The sequence below is a fragment of the Perissodus microlepis genome, chromosome 7, assembly GCF_051167445.1.
Source record: "Perissodus microlepis isolate ML-2025 ecotype Zambia chromosome 7, ASM5116744v1, whole genome shotgun sequence".
Lineage (NCBI taxonomy): Eukaryota > Metazoa > Chordata > Actinopteri > Cichliformes > Cichlidae > Perissodus > Perissodus microlepis.
In genome coordinates, this window is record NC_140467.1 from 8,945,102 (window position 1) to 8,966,269 (window position 21,168).

The window sequence follows — 21,168 nt, forward strand, 5'->3', positions numbered from 1 at the left end:
TAGCTAAAATCCGTAGATGATAAAAAGATCATTGCTAGAAAGAAAGACTGCGGTGCGTGTTATACTCTAAACGACCTTCACATAGTCTTTGTATCTTCCTCTGTTCTTTCACTTGTAGCATTCCTCTCTAACCTTGATATATAGTCTCCATTATTCTCTGTTGTCACACCAAAGAGATGATGGAAATATATTTGTACATTTGTCATATGCACTCGAAGGTCTGCGTGAATGAAAACCTGTACCCATTTAGCGTTCTCGAAGAATGATGATTATGAGGCTTTACACTGAAAAATGTCTGCGTTTATTTACCTGTGTATGTGTGTGTGTGTGTGTGTGTGTGTATCTGTGTGTGTGCAGCTGCCTGAGGTACGGGTGATTAGCATTACTTAATCTAATAGCCCTAGGCATTTATCTATATAGCTTTTTTGGCAATTTTAGACTCAAGTGTGTTTTAGATATTAGCATAAAGAGTAATCATATATTATGCATATAACACTCGCTCTGTTTTTAAATATACCCGGTGTATTCACCATCAGTGTTTACAGAGACTTTTCATATTTCTTTGTGTTTCACCTGGCGTCATGCCTAATATACAGCTGTACTCAAATGAGTACATTTAGCAATATCAGCCAGAAAGTGTGGAAGCTCCAGTAAATATAGTAAACAAAAAGTTGTCGCACAAATACTTGTGGCATGACATTTTGTAGGTGGTTTGAAAAAGTATTTAACATAATATATAGCTTGTTTGAAAAGCAACAGATTAAAGGTGTGATTCATCACATCCCCCGCCAATACTAGCATCTGTGTTTTACCAGAAGAGGGTGCTCCAGTGCATACAGGAGTGGATCATCTGCTATAAACAGCCTGAAGAGTAAAACCACATGGATGTATTAACTGAACAACATAATAAATGAATCTGGGTATGCATGTTCCTGAATGTGTGTGACTCACTAAGAGTCACTAGAGTCACTTTGCTGATTTTAGTGAAAGGTTAGTCCTATTAATTCTGCTCTCTCTGTTAAATTACATATCGACCCTCAACCAGCCAGCACATGGACACACAATCCTGTCAATTTACAGCTGGGCTTTCTTGCCTAGGGGTGTGTACTCATTTACACACAGTATGTCACACTAGTTCTACACAGAGTAAAACGGAAACTTGTTGTTGTGAACTAATCAGGAAGTCTGTTCTGTAATTGTTAAGATTCCTTCCTCTTTTTCTTCTTCTTCTTCTTTTAATTATTATTAAATTAATCCCATCTTTTTTATACCCACACTTTTTGAATTCTAATTAATCTGTTGCTTTTCAAACAAGCTATACAGGGAGTGCAGAATTATTAGGCAAGTTGTATTTTTGAGGAATAATTTTATTATTGAACAACAACCATGTTCTCAATGAACCCACAAAACTCATTAATATCAAAGCTGAATGTTTTTGGAAGTAGTTTTTAGTTTGTTTTTAGTTTTAGCTATTTTAGGGGGATATCTGTGTGTGCAGGTGACTATTACTGTGCATAATTATTAGGCAACTTAACAAAAAAACAAATATATACCCATTTCAATGATTTCTTTTTACCTATGAAACAAATATAACATCTCCACATTCACAAATATACATTTCTGACATTCAAAAACAAAACAAAAACAAATCAGCGACCAATATAGCCACCTTTCTTTGCAAGGACACTCAAAAGCCTGTCATCCATGGATTCTGTCAGTGTTTTGATCTGTTCACCATCAACATTGCGTGCAGCAGCAACCACAGCCTCCCAGACACTGTTCAGAGAGGTGTACTGTTTTCCCTCCTTGTAAATCTCACATTTGATGATGGACCACAGGTTCTCAATGGGGTTCAGATCAGGTGAACAAGGAGGCCATGTCATTAGTTTTTCTTCTTTTATACCCTTTCTTGCCAGCCACGCTGTGGAGTACTTGGACGCGTGTGATGGAGCATTGTCCTGCATGAAAATCATGTTTTTCTTGAAGGATGCAGACTTCTTCCTGTACCACTGCTTGAAGAAGGTGTCTTCCAGAAATTGGCAGTAGGACTGGGAGTTGAGCTTGACTCCATCCTCAACCCGAAAAGGCCCCACAAGCTCATCTTTGATGATACCAGCCCAAACCAGTACTCCACCTCCACCTTGCTGGCGTCTGAGTCGGACTGGAGCTCTCTGCCCTTTACCAATCCAGCCACGGGCCCATCCATCTGGCCCATCAAGACTCACTCTCATTTCATCAGTCCATAAAACCTTAGAAAAATCAGTCTTGAGATATTTCTTGGCCCAGTCTTGACGTTTCAGCTTGTGTGTCTTGTTCAGTTGTGGTCATCTTTCAGCCTTTCTTACCTTGGCCATGTCTCTGAGTATTGCACACCTTGTGCTTTTGGGCACTCCAGTGATGTTGCAGCTCTGAAATATGGCCAAACTGGTGGCAAGTGGCATCTTGGCAACTGCACGCTTGACTTTTCTCAGTTCATGGGCAGTTATTTTGTGCCTTGGTTTTTCCACACGCTTCTTGCGACCCTGATGACTATTTTGAATCAAACGCTTGATTGTTCGATGATCACGCTTCAGAAGCTTTGCAATTTTGAGACTGCTGCATCCCTCTGCAAGATATCTCACTATTTTTGACTTTTCTGAGCCTGTCAAGTCCTTCTTTTGACCCATTTTGCCAAAGGAAAGGACGTTGCCTAATAATTATGCACACCTGATATAGGGTGTTGATGTCATTAGACCACACCCCTTCTCATTACAGAGATGCACATCACCTAATATGCTTAATTGGTAGTAGACTTTCGAGCCTATACAGCTTGGAGTAAGACAACATGCATGAAGAGGATGATGTGGACAAAATACTCATTTGCCTAATAATTCTGCACTCCCTGTATATTATGTTAAATACCTTTTCAAACCACCTACAAAATGTCATGCCACAAGTATTTGTGCGACAACTTTTTGTTTATTATATTTACTGGAGCTTCCACACTTTCTGGCTGATATTGCTAAATGTACTCATTTGAGTACGTTTGAGTCCAAAGACATGTGTGTAGCGCAGCCAAGCACAGTGCAATTAGTAAATTCAATATGTACTAAACATTTGCTTAGATGGAAACGTCCAAGACATAATACACTTTTTTCTTTTTTATACTAAGTTAAAAACTATACTGTGTTGTGTTGTTTGTTGCGTTGTGATGTGTCATATCGTGTCGTGTTGTGTTATATGTAGTGCCGACGTAGGACAGTTTTTCCAATTTCATTGTACTACTGTACTATGTATGACTGTGCAATGACAATAAAGAGTTATCTTTTCTTATCTTATACAAAGTCATAAAAACTCAGTGATTTACTGAAGCATTTACAAAGTGGAAACATTTATATGGAAATACAGTATGTAAAGTTTGTACAATTAAAACATACATGAAAGTCAATATTTGGTATGACAACCTTTATTCTTGAGCACGGCCTATATCTTGTAATTTTTTTTACTAAACTTCAGAAATGGTTCTCCAGGTTTTTTAAACAGTACTTCTCTTCTCTGGAGTTTGGCTGTCTTTTGTTCCATTCTCTGCCAAGATGACCCCTGTGGACAAGAGATATTTTATTTTGTATTCTCATGGTGACAATTTATAATCAGGGCTATCATTGATCAATCATTCATCATTGTTGAACCAGAACCCCACACTGCTTTAATAATGTTGAGATCCTTGCTCGTTTTCTGTCAAAGTTAGATTCATCCCTCCATGTTGCCACTGATTTTTAGTCCGGATCTTGTGTAATTTGCCAACTCTCTGCCCTTTCTGCCTTATTTCCTTCCTTAACAATGGCTTCTTGAAAGCTACCCTTCCATTGAGACCATTTCTGATGTGGGCTCACTGAACAGAAAATCCATCAACTGAAGGACCAGATGCTTCTCTCATGTTCTGTTTCAGACTTTGTTGGATTTGTTTTCTTTTTCTTTCTTTTTTTCTTTTCTTTTTAAAGATAGGACCTTCAGATACTGTGGTTTCCACACCAAGATATGTTAAGTTTCTATTAGTGCTTTTAAAATCACCGTCTTAGTGCAAATATACAAATTATCTGTCTGGCATTTTTAGTAGATTTGCTGAATAAATGGGAACAAATGACTTGACAGTAAAGTGCCTAAACATACAATTTGAAATTGGGTCTTTGCTAAGTTGGCTGTTACATGTAGACACATTTATACTTGAATGTTTCATAGGTTAATGTTAAGTTGCTTAACAAGCAAACAAACAAGCAAAAAAAAAAATGCAAATATTCCTCTGAAAATGCTCAGGTACAAGGACTGGACTGAAAAAAGCAATCAATGTCCAAATAAAACCTTTGAAGGCCTTCGAATCATCTGAAAAACTATTGCACAAAACCAGTAAAAAAAAAATACAAGAAAGTCTAGAAAAAATGTTGCCTTGTACTGTATCACTGCAATGATGTGGATATAGGTGGGGATTATTTCACATATTGTGGAAACATGAATCTGTATGCACAGTCACACTATGAGGACCTGTCTGTCTTGGGTTTTAAAAGCCATAATGTAGATCAAGAAATTTTGGAGTGAAGCCTTAGTGTCAGGGCTAGACTAGTAGCAGTTATGGTTAGGGTTACTGTATGTCTATAGGAATAGTGTAAGCCTTCTGAAGTGGGAACACGGCATATGTCTGTGGCTAACTTCTCTTTGTACTTTAGATCATATCTTTGTTTAGATTCAACCTGCAGCAGTTAAAGTGTTCTTCCACCAACGTTTCTCGTCATAAAATAGTGCCTTAGTTGTCAAAAACTCATTGAATTCAAACATGCCTGCCTTGTATTTTTTAAAAAGCACCTCATGGAACGGGCTTCTTCCTGAATTCACAAATTCATGTTTTAGCCACAGGCGTTTCTCAAGAGACATTCTTGTTCTTTTTTTACACTGTCACCTCTGTCAGACTCATTTTCAAACAGTTTTGTAAGTCTGCTTCTTTTAGAAGTGATCAAAGAGGTTGCTTGTAATGCTGCCTCTGGCAACCACTGTCATGCTGCATAGCACACAAATTATTATACTCCTCTTGATATTTGACTTTCTAAAACCATGTCCGAATTGTTCAAAGTTTTTCCTAGTAAATATGAAATAATTCATCTTGCCTCCATGGCGTGATGTGCTTTTCTTGGTCGTCCTTTTTCAGTAGCATGTGATGTTAGAAAACAGATTCTGGAGACATACAATTTTCTTTGGCCCATCGCTGATGCGCCCATTAATAGCTGCACTGGTTAACAGACGAGGAGTTAATTTTAGGTGCACTTTGTCTGATCTGACATTCAGAAAACTATTTTTACTAATGCAGACAGTAGATGTGAAGCAATTCGTTAAACATGACTTATACTTCTTAAACTGTCCGTGTCTAATTGAGAGGACAATTAGAAGCTGCAAAACAACATCAATAAGTGCTCCAAAGAATCACATATGTAAGTGATTGCTGTGTCTATCTAGAATCTGTGTTTGGTAGTCATCATGTGTATTTGTTTGCATATGTGTATGCTGTTGCATACAATAGAATGAAGGACAGTGACATGTAATACTCCTATAGGTAAACACACACAACTCTCTGTTGTCCTTCAGGAGAGCTGTGCACGGGTTCTCCTGTTCCGGGGAGCCAATAAGGAGATAAAGAACTACAATAGCCAGACTGCTTTTCAGGTATGTGAGGTATACAAAAGGTTTACACACTAGTACGTCACAGCTAAATTAACTGAAATATGCAACCTAATGTTGGAGTCCAGCCTTTATAGCTGATGAAGCAGAAAATTGATACTGACATACTGACATTTGTTTTATGCACATCAAATATAATTTGCTTGTACATAATGGAGGTTGGTCACTGTAGCGCTATACAGATTTTTACACAATCTCCTTCAACAAAGTGTTGAATATTTATTGAAAGAGTTAGGACGGAAATGTTTTTTCATGTTGCTCCTTTCCACTCCCTGTACGTTTCTCTGTTCCCATTTCCAGGTGGCTATTATAGCTGGGAACTTTGACCTGGCAGAAATCGTTAAGGTCCACAAAGCATCAGATGTTGGTAAGTTGACAGAGTGAACTTGGGGTTCCCAGGGTATTTAAAAGTAGAATCTGAGGCACAGCCTTCAGCTTTCAGGCCTTCTGTGGAACCAGTTTGGATTTGGGAGACAGGCTACTACTCTTAAAATTAGGCTCAAAAATTTCCTTTTTGATAAAACTTATAGTTAGGGCTGGATCAGGTGACTTTGAATCCTCCTCTAGTTACATTGCGAAAGGCCTAGGGTGTAGGGGGCTTGCCATGATACACGAAGTGTTACTTCTTCACTCATCTTTTTTCACTCACTACACCACTCTGCATTTAAGTTATTAATGATTATTAAACTCTGGCTCTCTTCTATAGTGTGTCTTTTGTCCGATCTCCTTACCCTCACCCCTTACCAGTCATGGCAGATGACTGCTCCTCCCTGATCCTGGTTCTGCTTGCAGTTTCTACCTGTTAAAAGAGAGTTTTTCCTTCCCACTGTTGCCAGGTGCCTGCTCATAGAGGGTCGTCTGATTTCTGTATTAATGTGGGCTTTTCCTTACAATACAGAGCGCAGAACTGAGTGAATAGAACTGAATTGAATTAAGTGAAGGTAGACTTGGAGAGGCATCAAGCTCGACCTAGATAGCGAAGGAGGTCATAGAAAGTGATTATAATTTAAATACAGTGGAAAATACAAAGAAGAAAAAGTGAAAGAGATGAAAATGTAACAGAACTGGAAAATGTTCCTGAGGATTATTGGATCCCTGCTGAGTTTAGTAGTTTCTCTCTCTGAAATAAGGACAGGAAAACTCTGCCATCTGGTGTGAGCAGGATGTAATGCCTCACTCTCGTCATAAAGGCATTGTGTCTCTTCTTACATTCAGCATGCTGAAATAGAAATTACAGTGAACTTCATAACAATTGCATTTTTTTGCAAACAAATTCCAAAAAGTCCAATGATCCCTTTCTATATACTTTTTATCTTATTCTGTATTTGATCCTTCAAAGTTAAAATATGGTAATTGCTAAGATTTATAAGCCACTTCAGTGGATTAGGAAATCCATCTTAAGGTTTTACTGAAATGCCAACAGTGTATAATTATGTGTAATTTTTCTTCTTAGTGCCTTTCAGGGAGACTCCCTCCTACACCAACCGTCGACGTGTGATGCCTGGCCCCCTGCCTTCACCCCGTTCCTTACTTCGCTCTGCAAGCGACAACAACCTGAACGGGGACCACGATCACATCCATGCTCAACCAACCAGAGAAGCCCGTGGCCGCCAGGGTCACTCCCCCGTCCCTTCACTACGCAGTCTGCCTGCTTTTGGGCAACAGCACAGCAGCCTTGGAGAAGTAAGCGAAGTCGCGCAGATATGAAATGTAAACCTAAAAAAAAATGAATGCATTCATAAGAAAGAGTGAAGGAGTAAAAGAGAAGGATGATCTCAGGGAAAGTGATTGATGTTTTACACATGTCTTATATCAGAGTCGTCATGGAGAGATCCCTGACAGCAGTCTCCAGAGTACTGGCAGCTCCAGATCCTCCCATTCCCGTTCACCGTCTCTACATCACATGCATGAAGATGACAAACCAGTTCCTAGACGGTCCCACAGCCACGGCTACCCTCATGGGCATGGCCCTCGTGGAAGACTCAGGTTTGTAATAACCTGCGTTCAGTTGCGTTTTTTTTACTTCTGCTTTTACTCAACTCAGCAGAGTGCTTCATAAAAAAAAAGTGAATCTGTTTTTATCTGTTTCTAATTCATGTCTCACATTTGTCAGTCTTGGCAGCTATTCACTTAAGTACATCATTTTTATTGCCCTTGTGATTTTGCTAGCTACTTTGATTTTTAAACCTAATTTCAGAGAGCAAAGAGCCCCGTGTGATGTGTCTGAATCACTTGTTAGTCACCAGGCAGCCTTCTGCATCCTATTCCATCTGCTACAGTCTGCTGCTTGTGATAATCATGACATAATATCAGTCAGTACAGAATCTTGTTTATTCATTCAGGCTTTGACATGTGAAAGTCCACCCTGGCTACAAAACTGTGTATTGGATCTAAAAAATGTATGTTAATAATGTGGTAGTGACAGATTGAAATACAGATCGGTATGAGTTCCATTTGGTGTAGCTGTTGGGTGGCCCATGGGTTGTAAGGGTGCATTGGTATGATCAGTGACATGATGAGTGTTAGGCATAAATAAAAACTCTGTTTATGTAACAAGCCCATCTGCGGTATCGTGCTGGAATCACAAATAACATACTTCAGATGTGGTATATGTACGTGGAGACACAACCACGTGCACAGGTCAGAGACAGACAGATGGAAAGGGACTAATAATTATTACCACCGGGACCAATTGACAGCTGCCAATGTGTGTTTGTTCAGATGTTGGGTTGTGTGACAGATACTGAGAGACAGTGGTGACATTCTGAAGCTACATCTCTGAGTAATGTCACCTAGTTGATAGATAAATACAGCAGATGAACTGGTGCTGCAGGATGCTGGGACGAATTTCTTCCCCTCTGAACCACCAGACAAACTGCACAGTAAACTAGAGCTCTGATCACATCTTGAACCAAAAGATTAAACTGGTTTGCAGACACTTGTTAAGCTTTTTATTATGGTCATATATCAGCACAAGATCACCTACATAGAGCGCCCACCTAATGTGTTTCCGCGATGCCGCACGCTCTGTGCAAATGTACGTGTGTTTGTGTGAAACAGCTTGATGTCTGACAAGGGAATTGCATTACGGACACAGCTCCTCTCTCCTCTAATACTCTCTTGTCACTTTACTCCATCCATCAAAGAGACTCACACGCGCACGTTCACAGGCGCTCGCGTTTTTTACCTCATTTTCTGTCATTAACACACAAACATGCAAACACTGCTCCATAGTCTTGTCATCCGTCTGCAGTTTGCAGCCAGAGAACATTCAGCATAATCTGCTAAATTATATAAAAGACTTGCATGCATCACTAAACACTAAAACTCTAGAGTCTAAAGTGTATGCACTAAGTGTACCACAATCAAATAAAATGAAACAAATGAAGTGGAATACATGAAGTAAATTTAGTTAATTAAAAAAAAGTCTCCCCGTATCATTAATGTACCTTCCACTCTTTCTGTGAAGCATGTTATGTCCAATAATGATAGCAAAGTAAGTGCGTCCTTTTCTACTATATCTGGTGCTATGTTGGCGTGAACAGTCACTGACAGAGATATACATCTTTTGCTGTTGACGTCACTGTGCACAAGGCTTACATAAAGTGACACAAAAGGGAGAACGATGAAAGTAAAGAAAAATGAAATATAGCAGTCTTCTGTAGACAAAAAGTTGAGACCTTTTTTTTGTTGTTGTGTGTGCCATGGATTAAAGTGAGAATGTATAAAAAGCCTAAAACGAGCAGCTGGTCTCCATGGCCAGAATCTGCGCCCAAGTGAGACTGATGCTGTCCTTGGATATTTTTTTCTGTAATATTTCTCCCTCCCTCTCTCCGTTTCACTCTCTGACCTTCTGTTTATGCCCGTGGTAACTCTAGAGGCATTATGGGTGCCAGGGGAGTGTGAAATTACTTGGCCAGTCAACAGCCCACTCTAGCAGGTTCCTGTGGAACTCACCATCACTTCCTCCTCCTCACGTGTGTGCAGTGCTGCCAGGATTTGGCTACCCTTCAGCTAAAGGTTTAGATGGAGACAATAGAAAGGGTAAACAGGTTAGACTTCTGTTTTTTAATTTAAAGATCAAAATCTAACAATAATCAAAGCTGTGGCTACGATTTTCACTCCAACTCCAACTGATGTAGTAGACAGTATGATTAGACATGATTCATGATGTTAATATGATAATATGGCACAGTTTTATCGGGACAAAGCAAATTTGGCTCTGTCGTAAAAGGTTAATTGGCTACTTGCCGTAATGGGCTGACAACACAAAGGGATAATTAATCATCAGTGTCATTGTCAGAAATTGTGATGTTGAACTGAGCACCTGAGCTCTCAGTTATTTGTCTGGGTTTGTAAGAAAGAGTTCAAGCAGCCAGATAGACACTTTGTGATGTTGCTGAGCAATACAGGGAGTGCAGAATTATTAGGCAAATGAGTATTTTGTCCACATCATCCTCTTCATGCATGTTGTCTTACTCCAAGCTGTATAGGCTCGAAAGCCTACTACCAATTAAGCATATTAGGTGATGTGCATCTCTGTAATGAGAAGGGGTGTGGTCTAATGACATCAACACCCTATATCAGGTGTGCATAATTATTAGGCAACGTCCTTTCCTTTGGCAAAATGGGTCAAAAGAAGGACTTGACGGGCTCAGAAAAGTCAAAAATAGTGAGATATCTTGCAGAGGGATACAGCAGTCTCAAAATTGCAAAGCTTCTGAAGCGTGATCATCGAACAATCAAGCGTTTCATTCAAAATAGTCAACAGGGTCGCAAGAAGCGTGTGGAAAAACCAAGGCGCAAAATAACTGCCCATGAACTGAGAAAAGTCAAGCGTGCAGTTGCCAAGATGCCACTTGCCACCAGTTTGGCCATATTTCAGAGCTGCAACATCACTGGAGTGCCCAAAAGCACAAGGTGTGCAATACTCAGAGACATGGCCAAGGTAAGAAAGGCTGAAAGACGACCACCACTGAACAAGACACACAAGCTGAAACGTCAAGACTGGGCCAAGAAATATCTCAAGACTGATTTTTCTAAGGTTTTATGGACTGATGAAATGAGAGTGAGTCTTGATGGGCCAGATGGATGGGCCCGTGGCTGGATTGGTAAAGGGCAGAGAGCTCCAGTCCGACTCAGACGCCAGCAAGGTGGAGGTGGAGTACTGGTTTGGGCTGGTATCATCAAAGATGAGCTTGTGGGGCTTTTCGGGTTGAGGATGGAGTCAAGCTCAACTCCCAGTCCTACTGCCAATTTCTGGAAGACACCTTCTTCAAGCAGTGGTACAGGAAGAAGTCTGCATCCTTCAAGAAAAACATGATTTTCATGCAGGACAATGCTCCATCACACGCGTCCAAGTACTCCACAGCGTGGCTGGCAAGAAAGGGTATAAAAGAAGAAAAACTAATGACATGGCCTCCTTGTTCACCTGATCTGAACCCCATTGAGAACCTGTGGTCCATCATCAAATGTGAGATTTACAAGGAGGGAAAACAGTACACCTCTCTGAACAGTGTCTGGGAGGCTGTGGTTGCTGCTGCACGCAATGTTGATGGTGAACAGATCAAAACACTGACAGAATCCATGGATGGCAGGCTTTTGAGTGTCCTTGCAAAGAAAGGTGGCTATATTGGTCGCTGATTTGTTTTTGTTTTGTTTTTGAATGTCAGAAATGTATATTTGTGAATGTGGAGATGTTATATTGGTTTCACTGGTAAAAATAAATAATTGAAATGGGTATATATTTGTTTTTTGTTAAGTTGCCTAATAATTATGCACAGTAATAGTCACCTGCACACACAGATATCCCCCTAAAATAGCTAAAACTAAAAACAAACTAAAAACTACTTCCAAAAACATTCAGCTTTGATATTAATGAGTTTTTTGGGTTCATTGGGAACATGGTTGTTGTTCAATAATAAAATTATTCCTCAAAAATACAACTTGCCTAATAATTCTGCACTCCCTGTAGATACAATATTTGATCTTTTGTATCCAACTTTCCCCACAGTTGCAGTAGGGAAATATTTCGTCAGTATTTATTTAGAAGTGTATGTATATGAGATGCCCTCTGACCAGGGTACATTAAATAAGAGATGAAGCTGTTCAGTTTTTCGGAGCCAAGTTAGTTTTTTTAAAGCTCAGCCAGCACAGGCTCCGTTAGATCGTTGCTTGGGCTGTTGGTTGTTTCCATCCTTTTTTTTTTTCTCAACTCACGGGAGTCTAGGGGACAGTTTATTTTAAATAAAAATTCAGTCACACAACATTGCCAATAGTTAATGAGAAAGAATTGGCCTCATTTCCCTGCTGATATACTGTACAATGACCATTATGTTACAAATAAAAGCGAGAGGTGTGCTGCTCCCTTCAACTTTGAATTACTTGTTCTGTTACTGTTCTCCTCACCTCTTTTTCAACTTCTATCCTTCCTTTCTATGCATTAGTCACACCAGACACTGGCGGTGTGAAGCTTATTCATGGCACCTCAACACGGCCATAGGCCCGAGGTATGCATAGAGGACAGGAAAAGGGTAGAGAAACAAAAAGGAGAAAAAGGAGTGTTGAGCTTGTTCTGCTTTACCTGTGGAAAATTCATACATCAAAGAAGGACACAGGGGAGACGGACTGATCTTTTAGAGTAATCTAACACAGATCCATTTAGCAGTTTCTCTTCCATCTTTGTTTAAAAGAGTACTGCCCTCTGGACTGGGTTAGCCACACAGTAATTCCACATTATGATAATTTCATGCAGTATAGTGCATTATGTGCAGTCATTTTAGTGTTGTTTTGTGTTTCGACTGGCAGCACTGTCACCTCACAGCATTAAAGTTCTTATTTTGAACCTACCGGTTGGTTTCTCATCTTTTAGGTCCTCCAGTTTCCCCCCACAGTCCAAAGGCATGCATGTTAGCTTAATTAATAGTTTTAAATAAGTGGTAAATGTATATGTTAGTGTGAGTGGTTGTTTGTCTCTCTATTTTAGCACCGTGATGAACTCATTTCCGGTCCAAGGCCTTCATAGCCGATCTTTGATTGGATAGGCTTTTTAAAAACTAGATGTATGGCTTTCATTTTGTTAAATGTTCAGAGTCAGGTCAGTATTCATCAATAATGTAGATGTGGTTTACTTTTAGCTGGTCTTTCTCCAAAGCTGTTGGCATTGATCTGTAACATACCAGTTCTTCAAGTAGCTTAACCTCTGTTCAGCATGCTCTGACACTCATTCGTGGTAGCAGCTTGATAATTATGATAGCCTTGATGTTGTTCCCACTAGTCACATCCTCCAGCTCTACTTTGGGGTTTCTGAGGTGTTTCCAGTTCACATTCAATATGTAATCCCTTCACTATATTCTAGGGCTGCCCCAGGGTCTTCTCCCGTTTTATGTCCCCTCAAGGTTTTTATGCCAAATCCTTTCTGCATACATTAGTCCTTCATCTTGTCCCTGAGGGTCCAAAAACCTGTTAGGCAAACATAACTTTACTGCCTTGTTTTCTGTCAGTTTCCAGAGCTCATGACTACAGGTGATAGCTAAAATTCTGATCAGGTCCCTTTTCACAGTACAACACCTGTATCGCTGCAGGTGCCACATCGATAAGCGCTGGCAATCTTTGTTGCTGTTTTAGGCTGACTCGTGAGCAAGGCCACGGGATACATAAAAATCTGTCATTTCAGTTAGGAATAAATTGTTTATCAAACTCTTTTAGCTATGATCAAGGACTTTCATGGCTCAGTGAAAGGCCTCGGTTCTCCATATTCCCTTTGCACCTTTATAGGAACATGTTAAGGTGTTCTTATAGAAAACGTCCTCTACAAATAGAGCACATCACCTATCTACAGGCTTATGGCCCATTGCCAAGCATAATGTGAAGGAGTTCACATGCGATGTAAGTTACTATAAACCATACCTCCCATACTTTATTTCATATCTTGGGTAAATTTTATATTACAGTGAAAAGTGAATAGCGATTATTTTATGAAAAGGCGCAAGACTCTCGTTATAAGGGGTTTGTTTAGCTGAGCTCCTCCCACATATGAGATTGAGGCACAGTTTAGAGTTATGTGTTAATCACACCAGTTGACTCTTGCTTCTAATTTAGTTTAATGTTAAAGACCCTGCAGAGCATAAGCTGTCTGTGTACAAACAGATTTGCTGTCTAAGACCTTAATATGTTCTGCCCAGTGAGCACAGTCCAAATTCTGCTTTGGCCTTGATAGCCATTAACACTCCCATGTTGCCCAGGAAAGAATGAGAGAGCATATAGCATGTCCATTCATGTGCAGTAAAGCAAAGGACAGACTGATGATCATTAGGATGCAAAGTGTGATGCTGATTATGACTGTGTTTATAATGAGCTCATCTCACCTTAGAGAGCTGTGCTATTTGAGGAAAAAGCCATTTACCTGAGAAGACAAGGCAGTCATGTGAGAAAATGCTACACTGAGGCGGCTTAGTTTTGATGGCATCTGTAAAAATGGCATTTGCAGTTGCATCTTTGGAGTTATGCTGGGATTTCACGCACAGAGACAAACTGAAAGAGCTAGAGTTATTAACAAGCTGTTCAAATATTAATCTGTTTTTTTTAGCTGTCTTTGCAAAAAAAAAACAAAAAAAACCCCAAATCAATCCTAATTAGGCATCTGATAACTGACATGGAAATGTTTGCACTTACCATATGCAGAGCTTATTCAATTTTTTCCTCGTACACTGAAAATTAAAATGACTTTTTTGTAAAACCTATACACTTTTTCCCCAAAGGGTTTTATCCCCTAAACTGGAGTGTAATCACTGGGATAACATTTATTTTTGGATCTTATATTATCTGACATCACCTTTTTTACTGTATTTGCACATGGAATAAAATCATACTAAGTGTCAAGGTCAGTGTGATCTGTGTAAACTGAATTATTGCTACAGCTGCAGTGCACTTTTTTTCAATCAGGATGGAGCTTCATGTAAATCAAATCAAATATTTTATGTCAAATTTACAGTTTCAGTTCATCTTTTTGACTCTTCAGGATAATTTTTTTTTACCTGAATTTCCTTCTTCTCAAATTGATAGTTGCCATCGTAACAGAGACAAATCCTGGTGTCCTAGGAAACGATGAGTATCCATCATACTGTAGATTGCATTAGGAGTTTGTGCACAAGTGCATGCTTAAGGGTAGATGTAATGGGTCCTACATTTGTATTTTTCTGAAGCTACGCTCAATATTGCAGCAAAACAAGAGAAAAGAAAAAAAGTGCAGTGAATGTTTTTGATGATATGGACTCTATAGAGCCCCAGAGAAAGGCAAGGACCCAGCTGCCTTTGCTGAGTGCTGCCACTCAACAGCACATGATAAATCAATTAGAAATCCCTTTAACATTTTTAAATAGTCAACTTTCTGTTGTCCATGTCATCTCAGACTAATTTTAGAAAGCTTATTGATACCCTCTTCCAGGAAGCTGTTAAACAATATTATAACCACGGAGAACACAAAATAATCTAGGATATACCCGAAGCAACCAGTTAACTAACTCTTGCAATGGAAATTGCTTTCTATTGAGAAATGTTGATATACAACATTGACAACAACATCGAGAAAGTAGAAAATGTAATAAAAGCCATTTAGGCTCGTCTTCAGTCAGGCAAATCAAAGCTTGGAATAATTTATTACAGCAGAAGAGTATAATTACAATTTGGAGTTTGGGCTCCAAGCTCGTCACTTCCCACAAACATAATACGCAAACAAATTGTGAAGTGATGAGTAAAAATCCCCCCGGTGCCTACAGGTGGATGGTGGTGTGCTGGAGGGGAATAAATAATGCAGCGGAGCCATGATGCAGGGGAGCAACACCAATGACGTGGCAGAGGGAAACATGGGAAGTTTGCAGCTTAATTAGACCACTAAATTTTGAGGGCGTGTTTGATAAATTAGGTGAGGAAAAGTGACACAAAGTGAGTCTTATGTGTGCAGTTCAGCTGTAGTTGTCTGCTTGACTTAGCTCATCCACTTTGCTTTTTCTTTTTTTCCTTTTTTATTTCAGGTTTATGATCATTAAGATTTTTATCTGAATTTTTCTAAGTGCCGTTTAAACCTCATCCTTGGCAACTAAAGCAATTTATTACAGGCAAGGAGAGGGCAAAAACAGCTCCAACATCTCCCTTCTGTCTGACACATACAGTAGATAATATGTGTCACCCAGGTCCGGTCAGCTTAATTGCAAGGACCAGCAAAGGTTAGGCTGTGTACACAACCTCACAGTAAGTGTAGTGGGTGGGAGGAGGTATATATGAGTTATTGAAATGGATGAAATGGTCCTTTAAGGGTTTTTTTTCCCACATCTGTGTCATTCTGACATAGCCTCATCTCCTTGCTTCTCCAATTGTGCACGCTTCCTCCGCTGTGCACGCTGCTGATGTTCAGTGCTCGGGCTCTGACATTAAAATGCGGCAGCCATTCTGGGCCTCAGTCCCGGCGGTAATTGGAAAGCCGTCAGCGAGCCGTTGTTTCGATAGAGAGGGAGGCAGAGAAAGAGAGGCTGGGTCAGATGAGGAGAGCAAGAAAAGCAATAGAGAGTGTGGGCGAGAAAGAGACAAATAATGCTTGAAATCAGGGAAAGAGTAGACCGAAGGATTTAGAAATAAGAGGAAAGGGCACATGAGGTTGGTGAAGGATCGAATGAAGGCTATAAAGTGACTGATACAATATGCTGAGGGAGAAATGGCAAAAGAGTGAAAGAGAGTGAAAGTGATGAAGAGGTTTAGATATTTCTTGTCTTTTAAGTAAATGTTGCAGAGAGTAGCATCAAGGTCCAAGTTCAGGGCATAAGAAAACCACTTGTTACAGTAAAAATACAGTCTCCTGTCTATATGTGAAACAGAAACAAGAACATCTCAGATTGGTGAAATGCCATTTTAAGCATTTGATTTTTATTAATCTCCTATTTGTGATTACTATAGATGTATTGCTTTTTGTTTTTTGACCTATGGTGAAGCTCTGATCAGACAAGAGGCAGAGTGACGCTGAATGCAACTTACAGAGCGGTGGCAAAGAAGTGATGAATGAAGACTAGGCGGAGCTCTGCTGCTGCTGTATTAGAATTCACTGCCAGAGAGAGAGAGAGCAAAGATGGAAAAGGAAAGAGAGAGAACGAAGATGCAGCAGAGAGAAATGTTGAGGAGAAAAGGGATAACAGGGTGAAATGAAGGCGAGAGAATGGGAGAGAGAGGGAAAGGATTTGAGACGAGGGAAAAGAGGGAGGAGCGACAATTAAACCAAATCGGCTGGAGCTTTTTGACCCCCACCCCACTGCACACAAGCACACACACATACACATACTATCACTGCCTGCCTCAGGGAGCCATGGTGCGTGCACATTCGCAGGCAGACAGGCAGGAGATCAATCGTGCTCTGGGACGAGTGTGTATGTCCGTAAGCGACGTGTTAGCAACATGCTGGTGGCGGCATGTGCCGTGCTAGTGAAGGTGCAGTGTTAGCGGGAGCAGAGGGGGCTGTCTGTGTATGTGCCTATGCACACAGCTAGAATGCACATAGAGGGCTTGTGGTGTGTGAATGTGAGCGAGCCGTCAAAGGGGAGGGGAGCCACGGAGCAAAGCAGCAGCAGCAGTAGCAGCAGCATTGCCAGAGTGTGTGCGAGCGTGTGTGAGAGAGCGTGTATGTGTGAGGGGTGGAGGGGAGAGGAGAGGCAGACGCGGCGGGACTCCCGGGAGAGGGAACGGGAGTTGGGGAGCAAACCCAGCCTCTCTCCTCCACAGCAGGACAACCAGGACTCAAGGACGAGGCAAGATCTGTAACCCAGCCTGGAGCATCTGGAAGTGGGGACGTATGGGGGATTTCTGTCCCTTTCTGTAGGGGACTTCTGCTGGACACCCAACTCAGGATGTGGTGGACTAAGGGGAGGGGGCTTCCAGACGGATCTGGCAGAACCACACAGAAAAGGAAGCAGTGCAGTTCCTCTAACCGTTATGTTTCTGCTTCTACCTTGATTAGGATGCGAGGGAGAGGGGAGAGATAGAAGGAGGAGGTAAAAGAGAGCAAGGAGGATACTGTCTATTGCTATTAAGGAGGGAAGAGAGGGAATAAGAAGAAGGGAAAGGTGAGGTAGTGGCTGTGAGGGGTGTGCTCTCCACTGATGACTCTCCCATGGAACACTGACTATTGACCCTTCATTGGCAGGTGCTGGAACTTGTTTATGAATCCCTCCCTGGCCACCATAACAACCAGGGGGTGTCACCAGGTTTCTGTCCCGCTGACGAACATGTCGGTGACCACAGGCTTCAGTTACCAGCTCCCTGGAATCACCACAGTGACATATGTATTTGTTTACAGCCCTGGCTCTGTGCAGAGAGACCCAAGCCCACCTCATCACACGCCTCCAGCACTGTCAGGCTCCCGCGGGCCCAAACGGAAACTCTACAGTGCCGTCCCAGGACGTACCTTCATTGTGGTCAAGCCCTACACGCCACAGGGGGAGGGAGAGATCCAACTCAACCGTGGAGAACGGGTCAAAGGTAGGATGGCTACTACATGTTTGACTAGCTTCCTAAACCTACTAAAGTAGGTAGTAATAACACTACTGTTGTTAACATGTTGTATTTCATAGCATGACAGTAACTTTCCATGATCACCAATGTTTACGATGTGCTGGAAAGTCCAGAACTACATGTGGCTTGCATGAGTATGAAAGTTGGGTTTCTTGCAGTGTAAGAAAAATCAAACATTCCTATGTTCTCATACTTCTCAGAAGCAGACCAAACCATTACTTCACTACGATTTTTTTGTTGCATAGCAGTTATGTAATCTTTCTGTCTGGGAGTCATTTCGCTGATGTTTGAGTTTGACATTTGATTTATCATTTCATTAACCTCTTAAATGTGCTGTTTTCTGCTTTACACAGAGGTGCAGTGGTTTTCCTTTCATGTGTTTGTGTGTGCTTTTGTCTCCATTTATGCTTCACTCAAGACTATGACTGTAATGACGTAGAAGGTAAACGCAATAATATTCTTCTCACCCTGTACCTCTCCCGCACACCACAGTGTGTCAACCCTACACCTACAGTGAAGCAAGTAGCTCTTGGCCCTGTTTGAATCCACTTGAGATGTGTGTACAATCTCAGTACAAATTTGTGATTACTTCAAGGAGAGGGCATGCAAATTCAAACAGGTCCCGTGTGCTATTGGTTGCTGGTTTGCATACATATATTGTGTTCTTCCTCCTCTCTTAGAGTGCTTCCCCCTGAACACACAATTGCTTTTCTCCCTTCTCTTATCGCCTGTCCACAGACACCCAGCACCACATTGACCCCACATCCCTACATCCTGCCACTTCACATACATCACCATGGATCAAACCCACATTAGCTTAATGGAAACAGTTCCCTCATGTCCTTAGAAAGACCAGAGAGAGTAGGGCAACACTCATGCGGAGACCTCTTATGTTGCTCTCAGATCTACAGAGGCACAGGAAGTACAGATTAAGGGTCAATTTGGCATTTCAATTTGGATTTTGTGCAAACAACCAAAGCACACAAATGTCCCCACACATGATCGACATGCACAAACACACACACATACACACACCATACCTTTACCCTCTTATTCCTTTCTTAAAAACATTCAGTAGCGTGTCACTCAAACACTACCCTAAACCTAGTGCCACAATGCCTTCACTGTCCTTACACATGCAGAAGTATTCACCAAGATGTTTTCTGTCTTCTGTCTTCCCTGACAAACTTTTTTTTCAGCAGACCTCCTCCTGTGTGTTTTGACGCCTCCTTTTCATAGTATCATGTGTGTTTTGTGGAAATACTGCTGTTGTTTAAAGCTAACAGAGTGCTGTTTTTCCTGTAGAAAACCAAGTGATACAGCATTTTATGAAACAGTGATGCATACTGAGGTTGACACAAATGTTATTGTGAATGTGATGACTCAACAGCAGCCTAGTATGCTTCCATCCACTGAATGGATCTGCTGTCACTAGCTTTTCTGTCTGTGCAACCAAATCCATAACCCTGCCACTAATGTGAAAACCCACTGCTTTGTCGTTATTTCATGTTAGCCATGCAGGAAACGAGCTTATCCTTGCATAGCTGCCAGCACCCCGGCCCGGCCAAGTTAACCATCTGGCTCCCTTATGCAACAGTAACCATCATAACCATAACTATGTTGCGTTTACTGCCTTTATGTAGTCTCAGGATATAAAATGAGAAATATGTCACTGATGTCAGCTGGTTATTGAAAGGCTTAAGGTCCTGGCCGTTCAGGTTTAATGAGTTTTGTTTTTTGTGGTTTCTTTCTTTTGTGTATAGAACACTTATCTTGTTAATCAAGGTTTCATGTAATTAAGTGTAATTCACTTTTTTATTTATCAGATGGTCAGAAAATTCAAAAAGCTTTTTATCAAATAAAGTAACACAGAGTAAGTCTGCACTCTACTATCGTGCCACCCCACAATGCCCATTCTGAGCCTGGAAAAACCCTGTTTAGTAAAAAAAAAATAGAAAAACAATCTGTTTAGTGTTTTTACAATCTTAAAAAGAATGACCAGCTCTCTTGGCACAAAGGGAGGCTCAGCTTGAGAAGCCGTTTTCTTTAGGGATGTATGACTTTTGGTTTGATACATAATGGATCTCATCTAATCTGCATTCATAAATGAATGAGCTGCTAATAGTAGTAGGGCTCTTTAACAGTGCGAGACAGAAAGAGGTAAAACAAGTAAAAGAGATTGTGGAACATAGGAGGATCTTTTTTTCTTTATCTTTTCTTGTCTAATCCTCCTGATTATCATGACAGATCAAAAACACATTTAGGGATGCAAGAGTAGTTTCTCTATGTGTGCTTACATGAATTTGCATGCATGCCAAGCAAAAATCATCAGTATTATTTGTTTCCCAAAGCTAAATAAGCGACTTCTTCGGACCTCTAACATGAAGATGATTCATTTGTGTTTAGATAATTAGCTCCCGCCCCCAATATCCAACCAAAGCTAATCTCTGTCCTCCTGTTAATGTCCACACATCCTTGCTAATCACCCGCTATACCAGAGGAGCATCCCTATGATGAGATCAGACTGGGTAAATCTTACTAAATGGTTTCTGTGTTTCTGTGTGAGTAAGTCTCTGGCTAGAGTCCATGGTTACATGAGCGAGCACAAGCTTACACATGTAACTGTCATTAGCTCACCTGTAAGACTGGCAGCCTGTTGAGGCATAGATTGTTGTATGCTGTACAAGAAAGAGTTTAAAACATCATGTAATCATTGAAGATCTTTACTGATTAGATTCATAGTGTTGTTTCTACACAATAGAATGTAGTATGTAGTATTCCCATTCCATTATGTCTATAATTTTCTCATCTTCTGTTACAATATAATGCATCTAATCCAAGAAAACTGAGAATAGTATCAACAGTGTATCCATTTCTTGTGTCCTGTCACTTTTAGTGAACAATGATTATCTG

The 21,168-nt window shown here is 40.7% G+C and overlaps 1 protein-coding gene across 8 annotated transcripts in view; it reads left to right on the forward strand.

The window, feature by feature from the left end:
- shank3a (SH3 and multiple ankyrin repeat domains 3a) overlaps positions 1–21,168 on the forward strand; it is a 201,175-nt gene that overhangs the window by 113,093 nt on the left and 66,914 nt on the right. For all 8 annotated transcript variants that reach the window (XR_014800651.1, XR_014800652.1, XM_084933196.1 and 5 more), the window contains 6 exons: positions 5,611–5,688; positions 6,004–6,070; positions 7,157–7,386; positions 7,520–7,689; positions 18,041–18,222; positions 18,674–18,697. Coding sequence is in view for 6 of the 8 variants with exons in the window: in XM_084933196.1 (XP_084789322.1) it covers positions 5,611–5,688; positions 6,004–6,070; positions 7,157–7,386; positions 7,520–7,689; positions 18,041–18,222; positions 18,674–18,697 (751 nt within the window). In the remaining 2 variants the exon portion in view is untranslated. The remainder of the gene's footprint in view (positions 1–5,610; positions 5,689–6,003; positions 6,071–7,156; positions 7,387–7,519; positions 7,690–18,040; positions 18,223–18,673; positions 18,698–21,168) is intronic.